Raw genomic sequence first — 9,483 nt, 5'->3', positions numbered from 1 at the left:
TGCGATCCGAGGATGTCGTCAATCCTTTTGGGATCAAACTTTCATCGTTGGTCCCCGATTTATCGTCTACTATCAGTTGATGTCTGAACAGTAATTCTTTCTTAACGACCAGGTACTTTCTATAAATTTTCTATGAAACTTTCTTCAGTGAAAAATATGTATTTCATCGTATGTTTCTAAATGGCTGATTCCAGAAGAGTTGACGAGCAGAAAGTCCCTTTCCGTGTCTATCCATGCCGAATCTAGCCAAAGGAACCTCCGTCCCATAAATCCGCCGAATTTCCCTGAATTTTGTATGATCCCGCTTATCGTTCTAATCTAAATCCACCAACAGCCAGTACAGACTACCGATTCCTCGGCAGACTGTTCTGAGTTCCCTCGCAGACAACACTAACTTTCCTGAAAATCTGAACTGGTAGTCTTTCGTTTTGGTCAATATTTAATCTAATATTCTCAATTATGGAGGAAGAAATAACAGTGCAGATAGAAGGGAATACCTCAGAACCGGAATGTACACTGTGTCCGATAACATACGTGTCCTGGTTCCTCGGCGTGGGCGTCGCGTGGCCTAAGAAGTGTCCGAAACTGGTCACCGTGATACTTCGAATGATCCATTTGGGGATCTGCTCGGTGATCGTCGCATTCAGCGTGATGGATTTCACGAATTTCGGCCAACAGTTCACCAGCAAACTGTTCGAGATCATGTACTACATGAACGAAACCATTTGCCACGTTGCGGCGTATTATTACGTCTGCCATATAGCCCAACACTACGACAAATGGCCAGAATTGATGAGGACAATGAAATCGTTGGATGAACACATTAGCAAAGAGCTGTTGATCGATGACAAAGGTGTCAGGATCAGACAGATCCTGGCTATATTGACTATCTGTGTGTGTGGACCTATTTCACTGGCTGGTCACGTTCTTTATTATTATTTTACTGATCCTGAACAGATCTATGCTTCTGATTTGCTTCTTTATTACACAATTCCGCAGACCTTGGTGAACAGTTTTGTGTTTGATATTGTGGTTTACATGATCTGTGTGCGGTTCAGAGCGATTAATCATGCGATCAAGGGGTTGGATGAGAGATTGGGGAATTATTGGATCGCTTTGAAAATTAGGAGGATTAGGAAACTGCATAGTGGTGAGTGAATTTTGGAATATGATAATTATATACCATGATACCATGATACCATGATACCATGATAATATGAAAATATGATTATCTGATGATATAATAATATATTATAAATGCAATACTGTTAGAACATGTCAGAAATTAAATTATCTCGTTCGTATTTCCTTATAGAAATTAATTTGTACTATATGAATTATATTTCAGTATACATATTGTTAAATCAACGTATAATTTCTTATATAGATATTTACATCCTTTCAATAATTATATAGAAGGAAACTTTTCCTAGCTCTGTTTCTTTCTTCCAGAGGCTTATTCGGTAATAACAACGGTGAACGAGATTTTCGGGATGGATTTATTATTATGCTCCACGAACGCGTTCATAATGGTGGTCGCCAAGTTGTTCAGGATATACATGAGCGCAGCAGAACGAAAAAACGGGTTCATATTCTTGAACAACTTAATTTGGATGATCTACGGCGGCCAATTCGTCCTAATGTGCTGGGTGTGCACCCTAACTCATCGAGAGATAAATCAAATTGGACCGCTGATAGGGGACTTCGTACTGAATGCACAGCATTCAACGAAATTCAATAAATTAGCTTCTTTTAGAGACTTCTGTAACGATGAACGGACTAACATTTATGATGAACAATCGAACATGAATTTAAATAATTTCGGAATGGACAGTCTCTTACGTGCAAACTTCGAACGTGACTGCGTTCGGAACGAGGCGAACGATTTATCGTTGCAGCTGCAACAGCTTCGTGTCAAGTTCACTGCTTGCGATTTCTTCGAAATGGACAATTCTTTGCTAACAAGGGTAAGTAAGAATTCCAAGTGAAATTCGAATTATCGATTCCATTAATGTAATTATTCACTGTTTTTCAGTTTGTCAGCGTGATCACGACATACTTAATCATTCTCGTGCAGTTCTACAAGCCTGACGGTTTCTGATGTCCTCGCGCAAGAGTTACGCAACCGCAAAGTGAAATTTAATCTCTGCTTTAATAACATTTAAGCTTCAAAATATCCAAGCCTTGATCCAAGCTTCAAAATCTAAATTTATCGAACTTTAAAAGCGTGCGATTACCTGTTTCATGCACCATAAATCCCAAGAATACCCTAACTCGATACCAGAAACCTACTCGGAACTCTTGTACAATATTCCTCTAACACCAATAATAACAAAAAAAGCATCTGCGATCGCTAACATTCAATAAACCACGTTTCTCGGGTATACAGGAAGGATATCCCAAAAGAAGCACACAGTGAATTTATAACAAATTAAGAAACTTTATTGCAATACTGTCCAGCAGAAAAATAAAGTCTCTAAATTCTTTCACAAGAATCCAAGGTACAAATACATGATCGAAATGAAGGTATGGCGGCTACATGAATTAAATACAATGGAGTATGAAATGAGGAACAATGAGTCAGTGCTTTCGACGAATGAATTCGCTGCCTTTAATCTACTTCTTCGATTGTCGGCCCGCCGGAGCCACCGGTGGGCGCACCGCCTCCAGGTGCACCGCCAGGCGCGCCAGGGAATCCGCCAGGTGCGCCGCCTCCGGCCTGGTACAGTTTCGTCACTATCGGATTGCAGACCGATTCCAGCTCCTTCTGCTTGTCAGTGAACTCTTCCTTCTCCGCCAATTGATTCGCGTCCATCCAGGCGATCACCTCGTTGCACTTGTTGAGGACCTTCTGTTTGTCGGACTCGTCGACCTTGTCCTTGATCTTCTCGTCCTCCATCGTGCTCTTCATGTTGAAGCAATAAGATTCAAGAGCGTTCTTCGCGGCGATTCTGTCACGCTGCATTTCGTCCTCGCTTCGGTACCTCTCCGCCTCGTTCACCATCCTCTCGATGTCCTCCTTCGACAGTCTGCCCTTGTCGTTTGTGATGGTGATCTTGTTCTCCTTTCCGGTGGACTTCTCGACTGCTGACACGTTCAGGATACCTGGAGAAGTTACGAATATATGTTAGTGGTTTGCACGTAGAACTGGAATCTATTGCTCTTGGACTTGTTTGAAGTTACTGTATTGGAGGAATTGTATTTTTTCGACTTTGAATACCGAGTTTGATGAGGCTGTAAGGGATTATTGTATAGTGACAATATAATTAAGAGGAATGAGAAGTTAATATATGTAACGAGATGTCAAAGGAAATTTAGTCGAAATCCAAGGTTTCCCATGATACAAATCGTGAGTTGAAAGTGTCAGAGTGCAATTTGAAAGCAAGAGTAACAAATTCTTGAAAGTAGCACCTACCATTAGCGTCAATGTCGAAAGTAACCTCGATCTGAGGCACGCCCCTAGGCGCAGGAGGTATTCCAGTCAGCTCGAACTTGCCAAGAATATTATTATCTTTAGTCATCGCTCGTTCACCCTCGTAGACTTGAATCAGCACACCAGGCTGATTATCGGAATACGTGGTGAACGTCTGGGTCTGCTTGGTTGGTATCGTAGTGTTCCTCTTGATCAAAGTGGTCATCACTCCTCCAGCGGTTTCAATACCCAATGACAAAGGCGTGACATCCAACAGCAGCAAATCCTGCACCTGTTCAGACTTGTCTCCATGGAGGATGGCAGCCTGAACAGCGGCTCCGTAAGCGACAGCCTCGTCAGGGTTGATAGACTTGTTCAGTTCCTTTCCGTTGAAGAAATCTTGGAGCAGCTTCTGGATCTTTGGTATCCTGGTGGAGCCACCGACTAGGACAATACTGTGGACTTGGCCTTTATCCATTTTAGCATCCCTCAGAGCCTTCTCTACGGGTTCCAGCGTGCTCCTGAAGAGATCAGCGCAGAGTTCCTCGAACCTGGCCCTGGTGATCGATGTGTAGAAGTCAACTCCTTCGAACAGGGAATCGATTTCGATGCTAGCCTGCGTGGAAGAGCTGAGCGTCCTCTTGGCCCTCTCGCAGGCTGTCCTCAGTCTCCTTAAAGCTCTCTTGTTAACGCTTAAATCCTTTTTGTATTTCCTCTTGAACTCCTGGACGAAGTGGTTCACCATTCGGTTGTCGAAGTCCTCGCCTCCCAAGTGAGTGTCGCCAGCAGTTGACTTCACCTCGAAGATACCTTCTTCGATCGTCAGGATCGACACGTCGAAAGTGCCGCCGCCCAAGTCGAAGATCAATACGTTCTTCTCGCCAGCTGTCTTCTTGTCTAGGCCATAGGCGATCGCAGCTGCCGTTGGCTCGTTGATGATCCTCAAAACGTTCAATCCAGCGATCGCGCCAGCATCCTTTGTCGCTTGTCTTTGAGAATCGTTGAAGTACGCTGGCACCGTGATCACCGCGTCCGTGACTGTTACTCCTAAGTAGGCCTCTGCTGTTTCCTTCATCTTCGTTAGCACCATAGAGGACACTTCTTCGGCGAAGAAGCTCTTCGTTTCGCCTTTGTACATGACTGTGATCTTTGGACGGCCGCCCTCGTTTACCACGGTGAACGGCCAGTGCTTCATGTCGCTCTGCACCGTCGCGTCGTCGAAACGGCGGCCGATCAACCTCTTGGCGTCTATCGAAATGAAAAATATTTAGTATGTACATATGTGGGTATCATACAGATATTTAGATGTTGAGACTTTATTGCAAGATTCCATTTAGATGCGAATTTTCGAAATTAAAGGGTTGATGGTAAGATTGCATTGAAATTTGTACAGATTGATAAACGAGTTTAATCGATTTAATGTTGATGCTTTACATTTGCGTGTGTGTTGTAAAAGATTAGCAAGGACTGAAGAAAATATTGGCACATTTAGTATATTCTAATTGACATATAGTCGTTGTTTATAGTGGAGAAAATTATTCTCAGTGGACTATAGTTTCATAAAAAATCAATATTTTCGTACGAATCGCCGATCACCGATTGCAAATGAACGGTACGTTAATGCCATCTTTTCTGCATGTATATGAAACGGTTGCGTTGACGACGAGCAACGCGGTGTAAACTTGAAACGCTGCGTCACCTGGCGAGGAAATTGCTGTTACACAATTCCACTGTCAGCGGAAGGAGGGCAGACACATCAGTGACGCGCACGACGCGCACGGTTGTGCAAGATCAGTTACGTGCTCTATATAATAGTATACTATATATAAATAGTATACTATTTATACGCTAGTAAACGTGTATACAAACTTGTTGATTGGATGCGATCATTCATTAAGTCACAGAATGATAATCAGTTTCGAAGGGATACGTTTAAATCGTTGATCTTCGAATAGAAGCAAATTTCTTTGATGCAATTCGCAAACAATTTACTTTCATTTTTGGAAGAGTTTGAAATATATTTTACATTCCACTGTTTCATTATTCGTCGCATTCGAAAATTCGCAGTGGAGATATAAAAATGGATTAAAATTTATTTAAATTGATTTTAATGGATTTAAATACTCACCGAAAATGGTGTTGTTGGGATTCATCGCGACCTGATTTTTGGCCGCGTCGCCGATCAGCCTTTCCGTATCCGTGAACGCGACATAGCTCGGTGTCGTCCGGTTTCCTTGATCATTGGCAATGATCTCAACTTTTCCATGCTGGAAGACACCCACGCACGAGTACGTGGTGCCCAAATCGATTCCGACTGCTGGGGCTCTTGGCGCCATTCTTTATCGCTGCGAAAGGAAACACGAAAATCCAGTTACGAATAATAGCCCATTTCACAAAATAAGAAACATTACCCCGTCTCGACTTTTCAACAATTTAACAATCAACTCGAGTTATATCAACAAAACTGAAATTTAAAAAATTCACTTAAATATTAATATTCCGATCGATGAGATTATATTTTAATTCATTGTACATTGCGAACCTGATGCACTCGAGTACAAGAATATCCGATGTAAACAATAGAATATTGAATAAATAAAAAAATAATCGAAAGATTGAAATAAAAAATAATTGAAAGAAAGAAGAGATTATTAAAAGAAATGAAAGATCACTGATAGATAAAATCTACTGGAAACGGCAAATAAATTCGTCTTCCCCGGTTAACAGGTGAAAAATCACCGTTAAAATCATTTCAGATGGTGCCGCGGCTATTTTTAGTCCCCGTGACGGGCTCAATGACGCGACGCAATAATCGTTGGCTAGCTATTCGATAATTTTATCAAGTCCCGCCGCGATATTCTTATCCCAAATCGGTTGTTCGATTCCAAAATAACTTGCCGCGCACGCATGCCAAACGAATTCAATACGATCGCGGAATAAATGACAGCTCCAGACACTATTCCCAGGTATTCCTAACTCATCCCAGTTTAATTCACAGTGATACCGCGAATTTCAATGGCCACAGCTAAATACGTCGTGCAACGTTGCCCTTCGTCGCGCACCGTCATCGTTTCGTTTCGTCTTACGATGCTGGAACAACGAAACCGACACAGCGACGACGGTGTCTCGTTACGTAAAAACGAACTCAGAGGCAGAGACGATAGTATTTCACAGTGGGAACTCTCGAATTGAATAAAACGTTCGATAAAATCGAATTCAAACGTAATCCTTAATTATCCACTAAAATACGATACAAGTCAACGTATGATAAAAGAATTACTAGTATTCATTCACAAAAAATCGAATTTAAAGAGAGATACTGGTCCAAATTGCGTCAGTGTTATATTTAGGTCACGTTTGCCAAGTAGATTGCACATAATTCACGAAAATAATTCAGTATTAAATCCCCAAAGAATATCAAATTGGAAATTTATATACTCAATTATCCACTAAAACAAAGTTAACGTACGATAAAGAAATTACTAACATTCATTCACAAAGTAAAATTGAATTTAAAGAGAGGAGCCTAGTCCAAATTGCGTCATTGTTATATTTGGGTCAACGTTTGCCAAGTAGATTTCAAATAATTCACGAAAATAATTCACTATTAAATCCCCAAAGAATATCAAATAAAATTACAAATCAATTCATTCAATTATCCACTAAAATATGATCCAACGTATGATAAAGAAATTACCAGTATTCATTCACAAACGAAAATCAAATTCAAACACAGCAGTTATGTCCAAATTGCGTCAGTGTTATATTTGGGTCACGTTTGCCAAGTAGATTTCAAATAATTCACGAAAACAATTCAATGTTAAATCCCCGAAAATGCGAAATGAAATTCGAAACGTATTTAGATTCGGAGAATGGAAGTCGATTGGATAGGCAAATGAAATCAGAGCAAGGTGTACTCACCTTTCGTATCGTTCGGTTTTCGTTTGTCTCGATAAGTCGCACTGTTATCGCCAGTTGCGCACAGTGTTCGTAGTTTGCTTGTGAAATTCAGACTGAACGTCGGCCGCGCGCCGGCACCTTTATACTTCATATCTCGCGCTTCGAGAATCTTCGAAGCGCCGACCAATCGCGTTCTGCTGCGCGATCCAACGGCCGGCTCCCATTGGCCGGCCGCTTCTAGACACATCGAGAACGAGGATAAATATATCGCAACGGGACGCGAGAGCGTCGGAGAGAACGAGAGAGACCGAGCCGCGTGAACAGCCACACGTATGAAGGTGCTGGAACTCGTTGCATTCGCGATCTCGGTTATAATTAGCACGCTAAATCTTGTCTTGTTTGTTCGAGAATCGTTTGCTGAAAATTATACTTTCCAATAACACGCAGTCGTATCGGTACGCCGTTGTTTTTCTGAATTAAATTGAACCTTTTCCGGTAGGATTTCATCATGAAGAATTGTGCATGAAATAACCATTTAATTTTTATTTCGTAAAAACATGTTTCATTTTAGAGTTCGTACATATTGTTAATTGTATTATTAATTTGGATAATAATTGGATTATAATTCTATTTTATAGTTCGTACATATTGTTCATTTAAGTTATATTATTAATTTGAATTATAATTGAATTATAGTTCTATTTTATAATTCATACATATTGTTAATTCAAATTATGTTTAAGAATTGAATTATAGTTCTATTTTATAATTCATACGTATTATTAATTTAAAGTATATTATTAATTTGGACGATAATTGGATTATAATTCTATTTTATAAATCATATATATTGGTAAATTATGTTATTCATTTGGATAGACTTATAATTCATTGTTGAATACCAAAAATGGCCAATAGTACCGGATTAAATAAACTATACATTTGGAATCAAATTAATTATTATAACATTCAACAGTGGCTTCAGTCGCATGACGAGTATAGCTCGTCATTGTGCGGCATGACATGAAAACCCAATGACGAGCTATACTCGTCGTTTTACCGGAAGGGGTTAATGATTGAGAATTAATCTCCTTCTTTCGATTATTTTATTGCATATTTTACGATTGAAATATTCATGTCCTCAGTTGTTGGTACCTTTATTATTTTCTTTCGCGTACCTTTGCAAATTGTATTATTCTTTTAAAGATTCCTTTCTAGATGTTCGTTCCACCTGCTATTTTAGATAAAACATATTTGTATGCACTATTTATAAGGAAGAGTGGAAGTATTTATAAAATACTGTTTCAAAATAACACACGCACTGAAATAAACACTGAAACACACGTGACTGAAAGTAATGTTTCTAGAATATGAGATTAGAAACCCCAGCAGTATTATTTTGTACTGGGGTAGAAGTTTCAAGAAGCTTCTACTCCGAAATGATGAAACTCTGGAGATTATGAATGATACTTTGTATTGATTTTTGTATGTGTTCAGCAAATCGTATGACTCATGATTGTTCGATGATTATTCTAGAATAACCGGCGGAGAATCGCGAGTGTCTCGTGAATCTGCGAGAACGTTTGAATACATTTTATTTTATACGCGTGTTCTAAATTAAAGATGGTCAACGCTGTATTAGTAAATCAATGCATTCGTAGTCGGAACGTACGATTGCATCACGCGGGAACTAACGGCGCTAAGCGTATTAATAAGTAAAGTAAACATCGCCTAATTAGGAGAACAGCCACTGGGGCGGCTGGAAATGGTTTTTAGATCAGAAAGTTCTGGAACGTTTAATTTACGCATCAAATTTTCATCAGATAATGCTGACCAGCTAAATCGTTCACGACCTCTATCCGGATACTCGTGAGTCATCGTTAGAAAAAATACGGACCCCATGTAAATTATGATTCAATGTGTATCTTAATAATAATAGATTACATTACATTTCTAACTAATTGTTATTGTTCATTAAAAGACGACCCGTTCTCTCATTTCTCGAATCATATACAATTTCATGTGAATTTTCAAATAAAAACGAAAATGGCACCATCTACGGCAAAACGTCTAAGCTACTCGCGAAATCACCTGACAAGTACTTGCTGTCACTAACAGAAAAACAATATCACTTTCTGTTCAATTTTGAATTTTTATTTGAAAAAAGTCAT

General features: G+C 39.7%; 2 protein-coding genes across 2 annotated transcripts; one reads left to right on the top strand and one right to left on the bottom strand.

Moving 5' to 3' along the window:
• The first annotated feature begins 4 nt into the window (after positions 1-4).
• Positions 5-4,248, top strand: LOC143175196 (uncharacterized). Its single transcript, XM_076373079.1, has 3 exons — positions 5-1,150; positions 1,453-1,967; positions 2,036-4,248. The coding sequence occupies exons 1-3, from the start codon at positions 460-462 to the stop codon at positions 2,099-2,101; spliced, it is 1,272 nt and encodes a 423-aa protein (XP_076229194.1). The 5' UTR covers positions 5-459; the 3' UTR covers positions 2,102-4,248.
• Positions 2,421-7,491, bottom strand: LOC116424051 (heat shock 70 kDa protein cognate 4). The gene is made up of 4 exons (XM_031969976.2): positions 7,334-7,491; positions 5,541-5,757; positions 3,416-4,660; positions 2,421-3,105 (listed from the first exon to the last, which is right to left on the bottom strand). The coding sequence occupies exons 2-4, from the start codon at positions 5,746-5,748 to the stop codon at positions 2,612-2,614; spliced, it is 1,947 nt and encodes a 648-aa protein (XP_031825836.1). The 5' UTR covers positions 5,749-5,757; positions 7,334-7,491; the 3' UTR covers positions 2,421-2,611.
• Positions 7,492-9,483: the final 1,992 nt, after the last annotated feature.

This window comes from Nomia melanderi, chromosome 13, assembly GCF_051020985.1.
Source record: "Nomia melanderi isolate GNS246 chromosome 13, iyNomMela1, whole genome shotgun sequence".
Lineage (NCBI taxonomy): Eukaryota > Metazoa > Arthropoda > Insecta > Hymenoptera > Halictidae > Nomia > Nomia melanderi.
Note: the sequence above shows the minus strand (reverse complement) of the source record. Positions and strands in the feature narration are given on the sequence as shown.

What these genes read in the sequence shown, in the direction of transcription:
- LOC116424051 (XM_031969976.2), bottom strand. Translation starts at nt 5,748, where the DNA reads ATGGCGCCAAGAGCCCCAGCAGTCGGAATCGATTTGGGCACCACGTAC. An exon ending in TCCCAACAACACCATTTTCG is followed by an intron (nt 4,661 to 5,540) that starts GTGAGTATTTAA and finishes TCATTTCGATAG; the next exon opens with ACGCCAAGAGGTTGATCGGC. An exon ending in TTTCGACATTGACGCTAATG is followed by an intron (nt 3,106 to 3,415) that starts GTAGGTGCTACT and finishes TAACTTCTCCAG; the next exon opens with GTATCCTGAACGTGTCAGCA.
- LOC143175196 (XM_076373079.1), top strand. Translation starts at nt 460, where the DNA reads ATGGAGGAAGAAATAACAGTGCAGATAGAAGGGAATACCTCAGAACCG. An exon ending in GATTAGGAAACTGCATAGTG is followed by an intron (nt 1,151 to 1,452) that starts GTGAGTGAATTT and finishes TCTTTCTTCCAG; the next exon opens with AGGCTTATTCGGTAATAACA. An exon ending in ACAATTCTTTGCTAACAAGG is followed by an intron (nt 1,968 to 2,035) that starts GTAAGTAAGAAT and finishes ACTGTTTTTCAG; the next exon opens with TTTGTCAGCGTGATCACGAC.